We start from the raw sequence: 19,899 nt of genomic DNA on the forward strand, positions 1-19,899 counted from the left end.
GCCACAAAGTCAGGCGACTTGGGTAGAGAAGGAATTCAGAGGAGAAACATCGCACCGCTGCTTGATTCAGATATCACTCTTTCTCCAGAACAAGTTTGCACTTGTCTGTGCAAACTGAGAAATTCCTTCATATACCAACTGCCTCATTTCCCTGATGAGCTCATTAGCTCTTTTTTAACACATTTCACCGGGCTCATTCCTTGTTTGATTTCACATGGTCACAGCTCACCCTGACCAGTGGATTTCCCTGCTACTGGCTGTGCTGCGTTTGGCAACGATGAGTTCGTTAACCAGCCCATCCCCGGGGTGTTTCCAGTACACAACAGAGTCACGGAACAGTCGAGGCTGGACGGGACCGCTCAAGATTTCACAGGCCCCTTCCCACCTCTGCAGCCACCCAGTCCGACCCCCTGGGGTCAGCTGGAGCAGCCTGCCCAGGACCGTGTCCTTCAGGTCTGAGTATCTCTGGGCACAACCTGTTCCTGTGTTCAACCACTCTCACAGAAAAAAAAAAGTGTGTTCTACATTCAAATGGAATTTCCCGTTTTTCTGTCTGTGCCCCCTGCCTCTTGTCACTGAGCACCACTGAGGAGAGCCTAGTTGCACCTTCCTTACCCTCCCACCAGATGTTTGTGCCCAATGGTGAGACCCCCTGAGCCTTCCCCAGGCTGAACAGCCCCAGCTTCCCCAGCCTCTCCTACGAGATGCTCCAGTGCCCCCAGCGTCGTGGTGGCCCTGCGCTGGCCTCGCTCCAGTAAGTCCAGGTCTGTCTCATCCTGGGGAGCCCAGCACTAGGTCCAGCACTCCAGATGTGGCCTCACCAGCACTGAGCAGAGGGAGGATCAGTCCCCTCCAGCGCCTGGTGAGGTTTCCCCAGCGCAGCCCAGGATGGCGCCGACCTTTGCCACAAGGGCGGTTGCTGGCTCCCAGCTCGGTGTCCAGCAGGACACTTGTCCCTCTTTGCAGGAGTGGCCCCAGCACCGGGCTGGAATCCTGCCCCCCGCCTGCAAGTCCGCACGGCGCCAGAGTCCTGGGGTACAGGAAAGGGGTGTGCTCAGACACCAGTAGTCACACCTGATCGGCTAATTAGGATTGTAATTCCTGCCCGTGATTATAGCTGCAATGTGCCCCAACCTTTTAGGAGAGTATCTCGACTTACTTTAAAGGCTGCATCGTGTAGGAATCTGCTATATCTCAGTCATGATGTTCTCCAGTGGTTAACTGCTGCCACTTCAATTTAGGCTGGAAATAAGGGACCTGGTTTATGTTCCAATTCATATTGTACCTTTATCTCCTTGATGAAGGGAACTTTTACAATGCAAGACTTTCTCCTCGTAATGGTAATTAGATGCTAAGTCATCTTTTAACTGCCTTTGATAAGCTTTATTGGCCTGAACTTCCTAAATATTTTATAAAATAGGCTTTCAGAATCTGTAAACTTCTTGTAGATTTTCTTTAGCCTTGCATCTCTTCTGTAGCAGGGCCGAGAGGCCACAACATTCTCATCCCAGTTTAAGTAATTAAGTGCAAGGTGTAACGGCACATCTCTCTGTCCTAGTTAACAGCATTTTCCTCATTAAAGCAGAACCACCACCTTGGGAAGAGGTGTCTTTTCAGGGCCCTATTTCAGAGTAGCACTTCCACCCCCTGTGCCAGGCTGCTTGACCTTGCCTTTAAATTTGGATGCAAGGGATTGGAGCCACTTGAAAAGAAAAAAAGAGCAGAAGGGATGGGGGGGAGCAGCCAGCCAGGCACCAGGGCAACGTTTCACTTCAGTTCTCAGCGGATGGGTCCTGATTTGCTCTCAAGCTGCACGTTCAGCAACCGCTGATCTCCACGGCTAACGGGGCTCTGAACTCCGGGTGCCCGTGGAACGGCCCGGGAGGCGGTTTCAGCGCCTCTGGCACGGCACAGCCCGCAGGACAGGTCGGTCTTGCCGCTGCCCCGGGGGCACCCGAGGGGACTCCGGCCGCGGCAGCGCCACAGGCCGCAGCTACCCAGGCCCCGCACCTGCTGCCGACGGGGACCGCGACCGCGCCGTACAGGCCGGTACAGCCCTAGAGCGGCCCAGGACCCGCCGGAGCTCACGCCGCGCCCCGGGGCGGGGGCAGAGAGGCCCCCGGGGCACCGCAGGCCAACACATCCCGCCCGACCCCAGCCCCACCGCGGCTACCGCCATCTTGACCGCCCCGCCCACATGACCCCCGCCGGAGTTGTCGCGAGACGTTGCCGCCGCGGCTCTCGCGAGATTTCTCCTTTCGCGCCCGCAGAGCTCTCGCGAGAGACGCGCGCCGACTGCCGACGGGGTGGACAAGATGGCGGCTACAACGACCATCTCCCTGGTGAGCGGGGCGGCCGCCGCCCTCCCGCGGGCCAGCCGGGGCGGCGGGCTCAGGCCAGCCCGCTCTGCGCAGCGCTGGCCGGCCCGGAGGCGGGGGGGTGAAGCGGCTCGCCTCGGCCGCGGGGCGTTTGGCCGCGGCCCCGCTGGGCCTGGCGGGGCGGGCTGGCGGCGCGGGGGCGGGCGGCAGGCCGGGGCCCTGTCGCAGGCCGGGGTCCCTCACGCCTGGCCTCCGGTTGGGGCCTCCGCTCCCCTGGGCGCGGGCGGGGGGCCGGGGTGGCCATGGGCCCTCTGTCATCCGCGGGCGGCCTTCCCGCCTGTGCCGCGCCGTTCCCGGGGCCCGCGGGTCAGGGCGGCCGCGGCTTTCCGCCCCCGGTAGCCGCGTCGCTGCAGGTTCCCCCGACGCAGCGGGTGGCACCTCTGCCCCGCAGGGAGGGCGGCCCGTTCCCCCTCCGCGCCGCCGGCCAGGCTGTCGGAGCTGGCTGCCCCGCCGGGGCTCGCCCGGGTGACGGGCTGAGGCGGGCCCCGGGGGCGAAGGGCGGTGCGGGGCTCCTGGGGCGGCCGCGGGCGCCTCGCCGTCCTCGGCCCTGCGCTCTCCGGGACCGCCGGTGCCTGGCTCGGGCTCTGCCAGCTCCGGTGCTTAGGAAAGAGGTCTCACTGCACTGGGATACGCACACGTTGCTTTTCTGGGGCTTGTTTGCTGATTTCAAAAATTCACTTGTTTAAAAAGATCTAGCTAGCTGCTAGGGCTCTTTTAAAAAAAAGTATTTAGCAGAGACTCTTCTCTCCCGAAGTCTTGTAGCCTGAGGTTAAAATGTGAGCTGCTGGTCACGTTTCTTGACAAAGCGGGTGAGGTGCCCGGTGGGTGGTGGTTATTTTTATATTTCCTATTGGCTTCCTTTATGCATTCATGAAAGGATCCCAACAGTATTGATTTTTATAAGAGTTTTTTGTGCTTTCGGGAACATTCTTCAGAGCTTTCCTGAATGGACTGTTAATGTTGTAAGAGAGCAGAGCACCACTCTTGTTTCAGAGGCTTGTTTGTTTTCTTTGTGAGTTAGCCTTAAATAGAAGAAATTAAACTACTTCCCTAGGGCGCTATTCAGCCTTCCTTGGACCAGTCCTTTTATTTTTGGCTAACTACGGAATTGTGTGAAATGGAAATACAAAACCTCTTGGTGTCAAGCCTCCAGGGAAGGTGGCCTGCAGTATAATAGTGAATGCTGGGGAACTACAAGAGGGGCGGCCAGGCTCCTGAGCGTCTGGTGGTATTTGGAGGGAGCACGCGGAGTACAGGGTTGGATAGGCCATTGGTGTGACACAGCAGGATCTTAATGTTCTTGTGTTTTCTGCTTTTTTTTTTTTTCCACTCATCATTGTTTTCATAGGAAATACTGGATTCCTCTCATGAGTAGGCCTAATAGTTAGGCTGCTATGTTTTTCTTTAAGGGTCTACCTTTGAACCCTGAGGGAGCTGTCTTTCACGGTATTCCTTTTTCGGGTTCACAAATACTGGTGTTCGTAATCGGGAGCAAATATGAATAATTCTCACTTTGTTTCCCATCTCATCTTTGCTTAATGAGGACTTCATTAGGTTAGGAGGTTTGCCAGGTTAATGCTGGGAATGAATGTTCAGGTCTTGAGCATGTGATGCTAAATATAATTTCAAAGATCAAAACCAAAGGAATGTTATCTTGCCTATGATGTGTGAGAACATCAGACTCTGGTTTCTCTGGTTTTTGTCAAAGCCAAGGTAGTGTCTGTCCTTTGCTTCACAGCACACTGCTTCAGCCAGTTTGTTTGCTGCCACTGTATGGAATCCCAGACTGGTGTGGGTTGGGAGGCCTTTAAAGCCCATCCTGTCCCACCCCCCTGCCCCGGGCAGGGACACCTTCCACTAGCCCAGGTTGCCCAAAGCCCTGTCCAACCTGGCCTTGAACCCTGCCAGGGAGGGGGCAGCCACAGCTTCTCTGGGCAACCTGTGCCAGGGCCTCGCCCCCCTCACAGGGAAGAATTTCTTCCTTCTATCTAATCTAAATCTCCCCTCTGTCAGTTTAGACCCGTTCCCCCTCATCCTAACCCTCCCCTCTGATGACGAGTTCCCCCCCCCTCCTTTCCTGTAGCCCCTTTCAGTCCTGGGAGGCCGCTCTAAGGTCTCCCCAGAGCCTTCTCTTCTCCAGCTGAACCCCCCCAACTCCCTCAGCCTGTCCTCACAGGGGGGGTGCTCCAGGCCCCTGAGCATCTTTGTGGCCTCCTCTGGCCTTGCTTGACAATGTGTACATTTCAAAACTATCAGCTGACTTTGTAACAACCAGCCACTGCATGGTTCTGCCACATGGAAGTGAGATTATGTGGTGGGTCGGCAGGAGACTGTCAAGAGTTGCAAGTCTGTTACAGTAAATTATCAGGGCCTTAGAGCATAAACAGAATAGTAAAGACCTTGCTTCAGAGTTTCTATTTATCTGTGTACATTAGCTATTATAAACAAATTTAGTCAACACTGTAAAATACTTTATTGCTGTTCTACAGATCTGGCATTCAGATTGAGTGCTGAGTTGAGCAGAGTGGGGTAAGCTTAAGGAGTTTGATTTTTGTTTAATTGCCTTCCAACTCCAGGCATTCAGGCTTAAACCTGTTCACTGACACTGTCGGGTTAAAGTGGACACTTGCATTCAGAGACTTAAAGGTTACAGGTGAAGCGCTGCGTGGAGTCCAGGCAGGTCTTGATGAACCTGGGATGATTCTTGGAGCTGGGAGCAAGAGTCATGGGGCACCAGGAACCAGAAATTCCATTTCCGAGCTGGGTGGCTGTATCGGCAGGAGCAAGGAGGTAGCGATGGCCTGTAGCTGAGACCAGAAATGGCCAGCAGCAGTCCTGCGAGCGAAGGAACATGCAAGTACTGTGAGGGATACGGGAGGTGAGGAGTAAGGTGCGTGTTTTGAATGTGCTGATGTTACTCAGCAGAGTTTGGCTACAGAAGAATTCAGAATAGCCGATGTGAACTGTGTCTCTGTTGGTACATCTGTTGCTTCCAGCATGTTTTGACAAGAGGCAGGAGATATCAGGAGCAAAGAAAATTAAAAGGATTAGTTAGACAAAAGGTTGTGTTAGAATAGAAGCCTTGAGATCGGAGGAAGTGGCTTGTTTTTATTTCCCTTGCTCCCAGACTAGGTGATAGCCCAGCATGAATAACAGATGGCATAGTGTAAGGACAGCCTTGCAGGAACAAGAATTCCAGCTTGACTGGGTATTGCATGCTTTTACCCAGTGTGGGCTTTTGTAGTATGACTGGAAGATACTTGTTTTAAACTTCAGGACTGTTAAATACCTTAAATAGAGTATTCAGCCTTGCCAGCTTCACACAATGAGTTAAAACACTTTTTTCGAGTCGGATCTTTCATAATCTGTGTGTTCTTTATGTGAGTTTAGTTCTCATCTTGCTGCAGATAAGGTGAATCTGACCATCCAGCACCAGGTGTTAATTCATCAGCATTTTTGCCACTATGTGTTTTACCTTGCTGTGCTCGAAAAACTGACCCGTGGGCTTAGTGTTAATGGTCCTTAAAGCGAAGACCCAATTCAAATGTCTCCACAAGCACCTTTGCATGATCCCCAGCTTTTTCCTTTTCTAGTCCACCATGAGTGCCTCTGTTTTAAATCTCCTTTCCATGCTGGAAAGAAATTGGCTCCTCTGTGATGTGACCAGGAAATTGGTCTAAAGCAAATGTGTTTGTGTTTCAGTGAGGCTAAGGTGAACTTGCTGTGAATATTCCTCAACAGGCCAGTTAATTTTTAAACAGAGTGGAGCAGTAATTTGGGGGGGAAGTGGTGTCTGTGTGAAGTGCTGTGGGCCCAGCTTGGTGCTGGGCAGCTGGAGCTTTCCCTCGGAGGGCGAGGGAGGAGCAGCCCACGGTTCGGCTACCCCAGGAGGTTCTTGCTTTGCAGTTCAGACCTCCTCCTCCTCCTCCTCTCCCTCGCCTCCTGGGGGGTCTGGACCAGCTGTTTGCAAGGCTTTGCCTTAGCACTCTTCACGAGATTCTCCTCTAAGAGGGTTAACTGTGGAGGTGGTTACTGGGTCCTGCTTGGGTCTTGCAGTCCCAGTGCTCTTGGAGCAGCCCAGTTCCCTCCCTCGCCTTACAGGTCAGGGGCTTCAGCCCCTCCATGGTCTTGGTGGCCCTTTGCAGGGCTCGCTCTGGTTGGTCGGTATTTTGTGTTGGGTCCAGAAGTGATGCAGCAGCTGGCTGTGGTGTGAGGGGAGGACCACTGCTCCATGTGGGCTCCATTCCTGCTGGTGCTGCTGGCTTCTGTTCCGCCTCCTGACCACTGGCACCCCTGGTTCCTCCGCCACAGGCTACTGCTTGGCCTGGACCACTGCAGGGGCTTAGTCCGGCCCAGGTGTGTTTATCCCCCTTGGATTTCATTAGTTTTTTATTGGCAGGAAACTGCTTTTTTTACCTATGACATAAGCTGTGTTGGGAATCTCAAGTTCAGTCGTGATTCACATTGTCAGAAGTCATTCTGGAGCCTGTCGCTGCCAAATACAAGCAAGGGAGCAATCTTCTGCTATGAGCAGGTGCTGGAGGGAACTTGTGGTTTAGAGGAACCCAGTGTGGACGTGGAAATTACATACAAATGCTCTCGCCGCACTCGCTGTGTTGTCTGTAGCTGCATTAAATGGAGAAGGGTTGGCTGAGGGGTTTGTCACTAACAAGGTGAGATGGTGGTCAGGGAAAGTGCTGAGCCCTTTTGGGGGGGGAGGAATAGGTTTCATTGTGTCTTACCTTCCTGTTTGTAATGAAGAGGAAGAGGATCACGTGCATATTGATTTATTTTAGAGCTATTGTAGCTTGTCAGGAACTCTTTGAGAGTTAAAAATTGAGATGCAGGTGACTTGTGGGTTGTGTGACAGATACATGATAATGCAGAGCATGCTGCATGTAAAGGTAACACCTAGAAGATTGTTTTGTTTCTCGATGCTGACCCAACGGGGTGGAGTTCTATCAAATGCCGTGAGAATGCATCACAAGGGGTTGTTTCAGGGGTACACAGATCACTTGTGTGCACGTACTTAAGACTTTTCATGTTTTCAAATGTTGGATTTGCATACAGTTTGGTGCTCGGGAAGAACTGTGTGACGCTACTGGACAGCAGCAGTGAAATTTGTCATAGAATCTCCTTGTTCACTTAAATAGAAGAGATGTTACTGACATGTGAACAGTTTGGTCATGAGATGCTAGAAAAATGGCACATTTGGAAAGGTTTTAATCCCTGCCCATTCTCTGCAGAACATGTCTGGTAGGATGGCGGAAGAAACTTGGACATGCCCCATGCTGTCGATGTTGGCAGTACATTAACTGCACATGCCAGCAGTAACAGAAGAAATAACTCACTAGTACTGCTGTTCCCATTTGAAAAAAAAAAAAAAAAGAAAAAAAGTACTCTGTAGGGGGTGGAAAAGGGTACTTGCTAAAGGAAATCAGGAATACTAAAAGGTTGTGGTGCACGTGATGAAAGGCTTTCACTTTCAAAGTTACAGAGTTTACAGCTGAATCCACAAAGATTTAGATAATAAATAGGGGCAGAACACTTAAATCTGTTTATATATGCAAAGAAGGACCTTTTCTGAATAATAATCTGTTGTGCAAATAGAAACATTGCCGTTGACCAGGCTCTCAGGTGGTGCTTCTCCCAGCTTCGCTGCTGGATGGGGTGTTGTGGTATGAAAATGCTGCCATGAATGCAAGTTCCCGAGCACTGATGCAGGTAGCAGAGCAAGGATTAGATTGAGTATACTGGCCAGGTACTTCATCAGTCCTTTCCCTACCTCTGTCTTATTTAATCTTCATGTTGTTTGCTTGTTATGGTTCCTAAAATAAACAAGATTCTGTGTTTTTCTTTCTCTTGTGTGTGTTTATACTTCAGAGAAATTCTCAGCCATGTAATAAATTCCCAACGAATGTGCCTGAACTCTTGGAGTTCAAACCACCTTAAAGGGCCAAGCAACGCTCAGAAGCAATGCTCATAGCAACAGGTATACAGTTTCTATTTATTTCTCTTTTAAAAGAAGCTCCTATTCTCCTGCTTCTGTTGTCAACTTCTCTCCCATTTCTCCTGTTCCCTCCTGCCTCTTACAGTGTGGTTAAGCAAGGACATTTCAAGGTGGCCAGCCTTGGTGTAAAGCACCAACCGCTTTTCAATGGGTCCTGTTACATTACGGCCTGGCAGACTCAAATTAATTGTGCTGAGCCTTCTGCTGGTAGTGCCAGGAAAGAGAGAAGCGACTCTCGGTTCTGTGTGAATGGGCATAGAGACTGGGGTTATTTTACACAATTTATTGCTGGAGTAACAGAGGGGGGTAGTCTGCCTTGAAGAAACTCGCTGTTAAAGGGTACACGATGATAAATTGTTGTTAGAGCTGTGCTGTTGATCAGCAAAGGCAGGTACCTTTGGTTTCTTTCCAGAGGAACGTGTGGTGGCAGAGAGCCTGGAACCAGTAGTGCCTGGGTCTGGCTTCTCGGATCCTCTTTGTCACTTCTAGATCACTTGGGTTTGATTGTACCCTCCACGCTGGAGATGGGATGTTACCAATCAGTGTTTGGAAGCTATGCCATTTAATGAGCTCAAATGTCTAAATTACATTGAATGTAGATATGCAGTAGTTTTTATTTTGAAGAATCCTAACAGATCATAGTCAATGGAGTAGGGTTTTTTTTTTTTAATTGTGATAGCCCTTCCACGATGTTTTTCTTCTCCCCAAGTCTCATAGCTCCTAAATTGCAATAATGCAATTTTCAAAAACTGAGAGGAAATGAAAACAGCAATAGAAAAAGGTGTGGGCTTTTTAAATTGTCTGCAGAAAACTAAGGCAGTCTCTGGGCTTGGCTGCACGGTAGCATGTACATAAGGTGTAAACAAATGGGAAGGGGAGCCAGGACAGCTGGGTGAAAAACGTTTTTTTAGCCAGTTGGTTAAGAACAAGAATGATTTTTTAAAATTATTTTTTTGAATGTTCCACAGTCTGAATGAATCTCAGAGATGATGTAGCCTTCCTGTACCAAGCAGATCACCGTTACTACATCGTGTAAAATGTGTGTGGACGTGGCTTAGTGGGGGCCTTGGCAGCGCTGGGTTAACGGTTGGGCTCAATGATATTAATGGTCTTTCCCAGCCTAAACGATTCTGTGATTCTCTATCGCTGTGCTGCCACTTGTTTTCCGTTCACCCGTGGACTGTGCAGTAGTATCTTTTGATCAGTAGTGTGCACCCGAGTTTCCCAATTTGCAGCTGTGTCAACTTCATTTGTGGCACTTCTGTTCCCCACTGTCCCTGTGTGTTACTCGGTGTAGCTGTGAGCTTTGGTCTGAAGGGACCAGTGAAGTCACTGCAACTCGAGAACACTGCATTCAGCTCTGTGCAGAGTATGTTCTTCTCTTAGGAGGGTTTATTCTGCAGCTGCTCTGTGTCCATTGGTCCTAGGAAATGCTCACAACCCCCCGATGGTGAACTTGAGACTGAATGCACAAAAGCAGAAGTCTCAATTGTTGCTGTAAAATAGAGTAAGAATAATCTGGGCGATACTCTCTGAACATCAGCGAACTCATCCTGCAGCTTGCTTTGCTTCCCAGGGAGATGCGCTCCACTCCTTGCCCCCACAGGCTGCCTGGAACAGAGGGAGCCTTGTAACCTGGCGAGTCCCCGGCAGGCTGAGACGGCTAGTCTGGGAGAAACTTTGCACTTAGTAAAGGGAATGCTTAAAATCTTGTTTTCTGCTATTAACTTGGGTTCTTCCCATGATAATTTTTATACTGAAACCAGTAGCACTCACAGACACAAGTCTGTTTAGCCTAACGTGTGTCTACTACCGAAGAGGTTAGGGTGTTTGTCCATTTTGGTATTTTCAGTGGCTGCTGGTGAGCTCTGAGTTGAGAAGGAATTAGTTCTGCTTGTGATGGATGATACAGGCAGAACTTACATGAACAAAGGCAGGTCCACATCCTGCTCCTTTAAGCCGGTGAGGTTGCGAGATGGACGGTCCCAACAGCGGGACCATCGTGCTGTGGTCACACTCTTGCTTCTTCCTCTGTTGTGTCGGTTCGGTAGGAAAATAGAGTTCCTCCGTGGTGTGGGACTCGGTCAGAGCGGTCCTGTCCCGCACCCTCACAGGGAACAGACAGTGTTCACCTGACGGGAAGAAGTCTCTAGTTAATAGTCGCTGTCACTTAGCTAAACGAACTGCCAGAGGATCTCGAGATAAAGAGCGACTGGGCACTGTGATGGCAAATGCTGTGTTTAATCCATTAGAGTGTGCAGAGAAACATGTGTGTGGGGGGGAAGAATAGACTGACCACGTGTGCGCTGTGACGGGTTGTGAACCTGGGGCAGGGAAGGAGACCGGCCTGGCTAAACAGGGACCTTTGGCTGGATCTCAAGAACAAAAGGAGAATCTATTGCCTTTGGAAGAGGGGCCAGGTCTCTCACGAAGACTATAAAGATGTAGTGAAGTTATGCAGGGAGAGCATCAGGAGAGCCAAAGCGCAGCTAGTGCTCAACCTGGCTACAGCTGTTAAAGATAATAAAAAATGTTTCTATACATTCATTACCAGCAAAAGGAGGATTAGGGAAAATCTCCCTCCTTTACTGGATGCAGAGGGAAACATGGTAACTAAGGATGAGGAAAAGGCTGAGGTGCTCAACGCCTACTTTGCCTCAGTCTTTAGCAGTAGAACTGGCTGTTCCCTGGACACCCAGCCTCGTGAGCTGGGAGATGGGGAGGGGAAGCAGACTGAGGTCAGCACAGTTGAAGAGGAGGTGGTCAGAGACCTGCTACACCACTTGGATGCACACAAGTCTGTGGGACCGGATGGGTTACACCCAAGGGTGCTGAGGGAGTTGGCAGATGTGCTCGCCAAGCCGCTTTCCGTGATTTACCTGAAGTCATGGCTAACTGGAGAGGTCCCATTGGACTGGAGGGTGGCAAATGTGACACCCATCTACAAGAGAGGCAGAAAGGACAATCCAGGAAACTATAGACCTGTCAGTCTGACCTCGGTGCCAGGGAAGGTCATGGAGCAGGTCATCTCGAGTGCCATTAAAAGTCATATAATGGACAACTGGGGGATCAGGCTCAGTCAGCAGGTTTGTGAAAGGCAGGTCCTGCCTGACAAACCTGATTTCCTTCTATGACAGGGCGACCTGCTTACTGGATGAGGGAAAGGCTGTGGATGTTGTTTACCTTGACTTCAGTAAGGCCTTTGACACCGTTTCCCACAGCATTCTCCTGGCGAAACTGGCTGCACACAGCCCAGATGGGCACACGCTTCACTGGGTAAAAAGCTGGCTGGATGGCCGGGCCCAAAGAGTGGTGGTGAACGGAGTTAAATCCGGTTGGTGGCCGGTCACGAGTGGTGTCCCCCAGGGCTCAGTGTTGGGGCCACTCCTGTTTAACATCTTTACTGATGATCTAGACAAGGGGATCGAGTGAACCCTCAGTAAGTTTGCAGATGACACCCAGTTGGGTGGGAGTGTTGATCTGCTCGAGGGTAGGGGGGCTCTGCAGAGAGATCTGGACAGGCTGGAGCGATGGGCTGAGGCCAACTGGGGGAGTTTCACTAAGGCCAAATGCCGGGTGCTGCCCTTGGGCCACAACCACCCCCAGCAGCGCTACAGGCTTGGGGAGGAGTGGTTGGAGAGCTGCCAGTCAGAGAGGGACCTGGGGGGGATTGATAATGAGCCAGCAGTGTGCCCAGGTGGCCAAGAAGGCCAATGGCATCCTGGCTGGTATCAGCACTAGCGTGGCCAGCAGGGACAGGGAAGGGATCTGACCCCTGTGCTCAGCACTGGTGAGGCCGCCCCTCGATGAGTGGGTTCAGTTTTGGGCCCCTCACTCCAAAAAGGCCCTTGAATGACTCGAGCGTGTCCAGAGAAGGGCAACGGAGCTGGTGCAGGGTCTGGAGCACAGGTGTGATGGGGAGCGGCTGAGGGAACTGGGGGGGTTTAGTGTGGAGAAGAGGAGGCTGAGGGGAGACCTCCTGGCCCTCTGCAACTGCCTGAAAGGAGGGTGCAGAGAGGGGGGATGAGTCTCTTGAGCCAAGGAACCAGCGGCAGGCCAAGAGGGAATGGCCTCAAGCTGCGCCAGGGCAGGGTCAGACTGGCTCTTAGGAAGGATTTCTTTGCAGAAGGGGTTGTTGGGCGTTGGAATGGGCTGCCCAGGGCAGGGGGGGAGTCCCCATCCCTGGAGGGGTTGAAGAGTCGGGTTGAGCCAGCGCTGAGGGATCTGGTGGAGTTGGGAACGGTCAATGTTGGGTTGATGGATGGACTGGATGATCTTTAAGGTCTTTTCCAACTGAGACGATTCTGTGAACCAGCCCTTCTCTGCAGGCACTGGTTAAGGTGTATCAGCTTGAAAGGTGTGTGACCTTGTACCTGGTGAGGAAAATCAAGACATTTTACTAAGAAGCTAAGCACCATTTAGCATCAATCCCCCCAACCAGTCGGGGGAGGCAGGTGCAGAGCCCCTCTGTAGCGGGAGGGGGGCAGCCGGGAGGCTCACAGTGCAGAGCTCCACAGAGTTGCAGTACTGTGTCCAGTGCGTGGGCAACGAGCAAACAGGCCAGCAGGTACCGCGGGGGCTGGCAGCCGGCCTGGGCGCTCCTGAAGGGTCTTGGCCTCCAAGGGCTGTCGCATGGCAGTGGCTCTTCTGACAGCCAGAACTTGCTGTGGAGGAGGCAGAGCTGCAGGAGGCCTCGAGTTTCAGGGCCCTTGTGCTCTGCCTCCCGCTCCTTTTTAGTGGGAGCACTTGAGGATTGTGCCTTGGGGCTGTGCCAAGGCGCCTGCTGAGGAGCTGCTGCTTCTCTCCTCTCTGCTGCTGTTTACTTCTTGAACTTGGCACTTTCTGTTACTTCCATGGTAATTCTTAAAATCTAAATTATTACCCTAAATTGAGAATACCTTGTGACTGCTTGAGCTTCATTTATACTTAAGTGGCGTCTGTCATTTGCTGTGGAAAGAATTCATGTGGTTACAGGATCTTGACTCTTTTGCAGTTTTCCTCCCCGTTACAAACAGAACATTCTCCATACCAATGCATAGAAAAAATATGAAAATACCGGAACTGAAAAATGGGACAGTGAGGGAACGTGTGATCCTGGAGGTCTGTTGTCTGCTGAGTGACGTGACAGATGGTGCCCACGGTTCAGTTACGTCTCGCGGAGGGTTTGCTGTGGCAGCTCGTCTCTGTCGGTGCGTGCTCCCCGTTGCCTTGTGGTGGGGTAAAGAGGGTGCAGCCAAACGTGCAGCTTGTGTGCAGCCACGATGAAGGATCTTTTGCTTCTGAAAGACATGTTTTTCTCTCTGAGGCTTCAGATCCAGGCAAAAAATAGCTTTTTGCTGTTCTGCATTTTGGTATTATGTTCATAAGATCTTGATGTGCCTGTGGGATTATGTTTTTTCTGGAGAAGGAGGTCAGTGGTCTTTCAGAGACATTTGTGCCCACAGGAAACGTCGTTTGCCAGTACCAGGAGTGCCAGGAGCAAGTGATTGTTCTGAATGAATGGGAACCAAATTAGCAGGAACACTCGCTGTTCCTCCTGCTAAAATGCCAATTACTTTGATACTATATCTTCTCCAAGTGACAGCTTTGCTCCTATGCTGGGAGAGCTGGTTTTGTTTGCCGTCTGAATGGGTCTGTTCCTTTTTTTCTATACTGTGCTTGGTACAGAGTGCTTAGGTATATATTTATTTATTTATTTTAAAACTGGAGAACTGAGACATCTGTTAACAGGTTTTTGATGTTGAACCCTATTTTGACTGGAAATTATGTGATGCCAAAGGGTAATACCGTGAGGACAGGGGTTGGTGGATGCTTTCCAGAAAGGCGTGAGCTGCTGAATCGCTTTAACCAAACCCGGGTTGATAGGTGTATCTTAGAGAAACCTGCTGTTACCTAACATGGTAGGAATAACTGACCAGTTGCTTCCCAGGAATGGACTGCAGTGTAGAACATGAGTGTGAGGCAGAGAAGTCTGTAGACTACCTAAAGGACAAAGAGGGCTGACATTTGTTAGCTGCACACGTATCCGAAATCATGAAAAGTCAGTTCAGTGGCCCAGAAGCTTCTTTCTAGACCTGGTGTTGGGTTTGGGAACCCCCACGGGCAGGCAATGTGCCTCTCATACCAAGTATGAGAATAGTGGTTCTTTGTTACTCAGTACCTGGAACAGTGTGTGAGATCGGGAAAAGTTTTAGAGAAGATTTTAAAATAGAACTTGAGAAATCAAGGGTGGCAGACTAGTATAGGAAGAGGTGGAAAGCAAAAATAGATGGGTACCTTTGACAGAGTTTAACTGTTGAGAGGGAGGATGGAGATGATGTGAGCGAAGACTGGGGATTATTTCATTTTCTTTTAACTGAAATCTGGTGGTTGGGGAACTCAAGTATCCAGTGTGTTAATCAGTGTGTACAGTTGATGGGATATCGCTCCCCTAGGGAGCGGATAGAACATTAACAGGGTTTCGTGAATTGCTAATAGGTTTGGGAAGAGTTTTTAGCCAACTGTGACATTCTGACATTAAGTGCTTTGGGTTTCTGGGAATGAAGAAATTGGTCACTTTTGTGAGAAGAGTTTTTTCATGAGTATTTTCTATTTTCTCAGGGAACAGAGTCCATTAAGATGGAAAATGGACAAAGCACGGCAGCTAAGCTGGGGCTTCCTCCCCTCACACCAGAACAGCAGGAAGCTCTCCAGAAAGTGAGTAAACTTGATGTGAATTTGCTTTTTAGCGCTCTTGGTTTTTTGGGGTTTTTTTGGGTTTTTTTTTTTTTTTTTTTAATGAACATCTGTTACTGATGTTATAAAAGAGAACTCGCCTACCAAGAATATGTCTGGGGTAATGGCCATACTGTGTGCGGATTCACGCTTGCAAATTTGTGCCCAAGAATTATTTGTTTTGGTTTAGAGTTTACAGATGCTTTTGGGGGAGTGTGATGTGGAATTTGCTGTTGGGGTGGGGACTGTTCTTAATTTTAAACAAAAAATGCAAATCATGAGCAAATAACATCTTAAGATCACATTATAATCCTAAAACAACATGCAACTGCCACAAAGTTACTGCGAGGAGCAGCCTGTACTCCACAAGGAATAGGTTTCTGATACACTCCAGCTGGTCTTTTATTCTGTCCACACAAGAACACGTCACGAAATATCTCTATTTTTCCCTTATGCTCTCTCCTGTGTTGTTGTAAAGAGACCCAGTAGCAAGTATTTTCACCCCATTTCAGCAAACCTGTTTTAATCCAGCTAAAATTTCAGTCCAGCTCTGATTTCTGGTTGTTGGTCCTGTTTTATACAGCTGGTGGGGAGGTTACTGCTGACTTCTTGCCCACTTTCCTGATGGGAGTGAGTGATGCCTGGCTTACTGAGAGGAGAGCAGAGTTGGGAAAAGAGGGGAAATAAAACCAAACCAGGGAATGTGGGCACTGTGGGCTAGGTGTCTTCCGTACTCTCGTGAGGCGAGTCAAGTCTTGCTCTAGGTAGGCTTCGTGTGAATGTTCCCGTAATGTTGAAGCTGCTTGTGTGTGTGTTGTTTGGCTCACAGTGTGAAACGGCCTCGTTTCCTCTGGCTTCTCCGTAGCTGACAGATGTAAATCCCCTTGTCCGTTTCCAGGTTTCCGAAGCACACGTCTCAAATCCACGGTTTAGAGCCTACCGTCCCCTGGCACCTCCCAAACCCGTACAGCCCTGGAGAGCAGGTGCCCGAGGGGTTGGCTGAATGTGTTTGTACCCTCCCCGGGAATAGGCACATCTGGGGGTGTTAGGCTTCCCCTGGCAAAGAGCCTCCATGTCAGCACCGCTGGGTGTAAAGCTTGGTCACATTTCTGTAAGACTGAAAGAAAAAGACAAATGAGTCTTGTGTCTGCAGGCTAGGAACCAGGGAAGGAGAGCTGGAGCATTTTAGTGAGCAAGAGCAGTGGGTCCTCCAAAGCGGCACAGGCCAGATGTGATAAGAAAAGAGAGGGGGAGTGCCTAGAGACTGGACATGGGGATTGGGAGGCCCTTCCCTTTTGTAGAAACTCTTTGTCCAGCTGTTCTCTGAGTGGAAAGGACTTGGAGGAGGCTATCTGTCCTGCCCTCATCCCAGCAGGTAAGGCGCTACGTGGGACCTAAGGGGCAGAGGGCGGAAGAGGGGAGATGCCGAGTGTCTAGTGCATGCTGCTTTCCTAATGCTGCGCCTGCTGCAGACTGAGTCCATCCAACCCTCCGCTCAAGCGTTGTGCTGTATTTCAGGGCTCACGACTCCGAGATGCAGACCAAGATATTAGTGAGCTGTTGGCCGCTGGCAAATGTACAGTGCCTTAGTGCTTAGGGCCGGAGCGCCGAAAAGTTCCACTGGCAGCCAGTGGTGTGGTTCTGGGGAACCGTGGTGTGAAATCAGACGTCGTTCCCTGCTCTGTGGTGTTGTCCTATGACTACAGAGTCTGTGTTTCTTTCTAGGCAAAGAAGTATGCGATGGAGCAGAGTATCAAGAGTGTGCTGGTGAAGCAAACCATCGCCCACCAGCAACAGCAGCTCACCAACCTTCAGGTGAGAGACCCTCCTGAGATGCTCCTTCTGTGTCCTACTCTCCCCCAACAAGGTGGAGTTCTTTGGCACTTAGAACCAGAGCACAGCCCTGAGGCCTGCCTGGAGCCAGGTACACGCGCTTGTGTTTCCACAGTGAAATTGAAACATGCTGTCTTCAGCTCGCTAAAGAAACTCCCTTTACTCACCCGCACAAATTGCCCCCAAATTTCGCTCATTCAAAGAGTAAATTTTTAAGAGTTTCTCTCCTGTTGGCTGGTCACATGCTTCTTGAAGTGCCAGAAGCCAAAGAATTTGCTGCGGGTTCCGCTCTTGACTTGGGTTGAAGGTGGTGTCTAGGGTTACTGGGAACAGTGTCCCTTCACCATCTCCTGCCGGAGGGGAGGGTGCCTGTCTCTGCGGTGTTTCTGACACTGCTGCCCCCTTTCCTGCCCCTTCACCCAGGTGCTCTCAATTTCAGAGAAGTTCCCTTGGCAGTTCCTGCTGATGCTGGAATGCCGACGTACTGGGAGAGCCCTTAACTGGCATTTAAATCTCCCTTCCTCAGAGCTTTCTTGAACACATCTCACTGCCTCCCACCCAAAGTTAGGATGCCCAAAATAGCGGCTTTGGGATGTTGGATTTTTTTAACGGAGAATCGCTGTGGATGTGCTTGCCACATTGGGCAGCTCTGGCCTTTCAGGGCTGTGCATGTTTCTCAGTGTCTGATGTAGTTGAGGGGCTCCTTTTTAAATGCTGGGGGTGAATCAACGACAGTGGTTGCAGAGGTTACTATTGCCTTGAGTCCCCCCTGGGAGAAGACCCTGCTTCCTGAGGCAGTGGCAGCAGCACAACTCCACCCTGACCTGGTGGGACTGGAATCTGCAGGGTCCCAGCGCTGGACAGTCCTTGGGACCAGGCAGTGAGGGGCAAGGAAGGAGAGGCCTCTCTCGCAGGTTCCCTGTGCCGCCGCTCTGCTTGAGTTTTTACAAACAGCCGTAGTATGCTCAGCTCCAACAGACTGAACTCTGTCTTTACTGTCTTTCAGATGGCAGCAGTGACAATGGGCTTTGGAGATCCTCTCTCACCTTTACAATCGGTCAATAGACATATTCACTTCTTCTTGGGCACTTTGTCTTAGTCAGGGCCTAGAGTGGGGACGTATGTAGTGGTAATACAATGCTCTTAATTCAACCCAGCACAACCCTCCCACATACCCACCTGTTACGGACAAGCACAGCAAGCAGAGGCAAAGTGTAAACTCCCCAGAGGAAGACCCTAGGCTGGGTGCAGTCTGCTGTGACACTGCAGTCGGGGTCCTGGAGTCAGTTGGCAAAGAAAGCTTTAGATTTCGAACAGTTCTGAACACACCTGTGAAATTGTGGGAGCTGCATTTCTAGGGATGCTACAGTTCTGAGGTCCTGACCTAAAACTAACTGCCAAGGTAACTCACGAATGGGCAATTTCTTACGAAACGAACTCACAGCACCGGAGACCTGGCAGCTAAGGCGCTGGGGAGGACTGGGGCACTATAGGGCTGCAGAACATGTTGTAGCCCAGGTGTAAGACTGCTCTTTACTGTGCATGTTTCCAGACTAGGTGAATATGGCATGTTTCAAGTCAAGTGAAAGCAGGATGGAAGTAACAAAACTGCAGGACTATTCAGAGAACCTGTGCAGGCCTTTAGTGCTGGAATTTCTCATCCGGTGCCACAGAGAGCTTAATTACCTGGGATTAGCCATCCCTTCCTTTTTCCTAGACATGTTGGACAATGGCCACTGCAGAAAGTGTCCTGTAAGCTCCGCTCTGCATGCAGAGGTTCATTTGTAAATTCATTTGTAAATTTGTAAATGTTTTTCCATCTTGCTGGCATATAATATTTCTGCTTGGTGTAAAATGCAACTGGAGGCTTGTGCTCCAAAATGAAAGATGCGCTAAAACTAAAATCACCTGTTTTCCCTCCTTTTTAACACTGCCACAGTAGGTAGTGTGTCAGCAGGGGAGCCAAAATAAATTTTATGGGGTATGTAAGTTTGGAATGGAATAGAAACATCTTGATGTGAATTTGGCATAGCTGGTTTCTGAGCCCTCATGCCCAAGGAACTTCTACCAATTCATGTAGATGCTTACTTGAGACCATAACTCCTTCAATTTTGCTTAAAAAAAAAAAAAATTTGGCTCATTCACAGCTGGGCAACAGATGAAAAGCATGCACTGATAACAGGAAACGTTTAATGTCTCATTAGCCTCAAGGGCACCGCCAGTATTGGGAATCCTTTTCCTAAGACGTTCCTCCCTCTCTGGGGAGTCAGACTGCTGCTGATGGGACAGACCTGGGCGCAGGAGGCTGTGCTGGCCCCTTCGGCCGTGGTACGGTGCAGTGTAGTTAGGGTACCCTGTCGTCAGCAAATACTCATCCCAGAGCCCGTCAGGAATGTAGAAAATGCAGCCAGAGTCTGTCCAGCACTTCTCCCTGTTGACCAGATCCGTTGGTGCCCACATGAAGGAAGTGCAGCCTGAACTTCCTGTTGCCGTAGCTTAGTGCGAGATTAAAGCTTCCTGCCTACTTCATCCTCCAAGTATTGCAGCGCAAGGTTTCCATCTCACGTCAGCAAGATGAGCACAATTTCCTGGCGTTGTATTAAAATCAAAGCTAGCGGTGATGCTATTGCATCACCTCCCTTGTTTAGAGGAGCCCTCCAAGATGATGTTTTGGCTTGTCCTTAAAATAACCTTCATAAGCACTTAACAGCAAGGTTACATATACAGCTATCAGCTGCTGCCTTTATGAAGGTTGCAGGTACTTTAAACTCCATTTTATAGGTGTAGAAAGAGGGCCAGTGGCCAGTAAAGTCTGCGTAGTGTAGCTCGTGAAAACCATGAGCTGTCCAGTCAGGAGTTTGTGACGCCGCCGTGCGCTTAGTCCGCAGGTGTACGTTGCCCCACTCCCCTGAGCTGATGCTACCCGGTCCCTTAGTGACCCACTTATGGCTGTAGCCATCAGGC

The 19,899-nt window shown here is 50.3% G+C and overlaps 1 protein-coding gene across 7 annotated transcripts in view; it reads left to right on the forward strand.

Annotated features, from left to right (window-relative positions):
- Positions 1 to 2,249: 2,249 nt before the first annotated feature.
- Positions 2,250 to 19,899, forward strand: part of PUF60 (poly(U) binding splicing factor 60) — a 31,838-nt gene continuing 14,188 nt past the window's right edge. The window contains exons 1-6 of one of the 7 annotated variants that reach the window (XM_074889784.1): positions 2,290 to 2,342; positions 8,262 to 8,370; positions 14,989 to 15,084; positions 16,001 to 16,085; positions 16,828 to 16,917; positions 17,942 to 17,992. In XM_074889784.1, coding sequence (XP_074745885.1) covers positions 15,014 to 15,084; positions 16,001 to 16,085; positions 16,828 to 16,917; positions 17,942 to 17,992 — 297 coding nt within the window. In that variant the 5' untranslated portion in view covers positions 2,290 to 2,342; positions 8,262 to 8,370; positions 14,989 to 15,013. The other 6 variants (XM_074889801.1, XM_074889820.1, XM_074889793.1 and 3 more) reach the window with 6 other exon arrangements.

This window comes from Strix uralensis, chromosome 1 (assembly GCF_047716275.1).
Source record: "Strix uralensis isolate ZFMK-TIS-50842 chromosome 1, bStrUra1, whole genome shotgun sequence".
NCBI lineage: Eukaryota > Metazoa > Chordata > Aves > Strigiformes > Strigidae > Strix > Strix uralensis.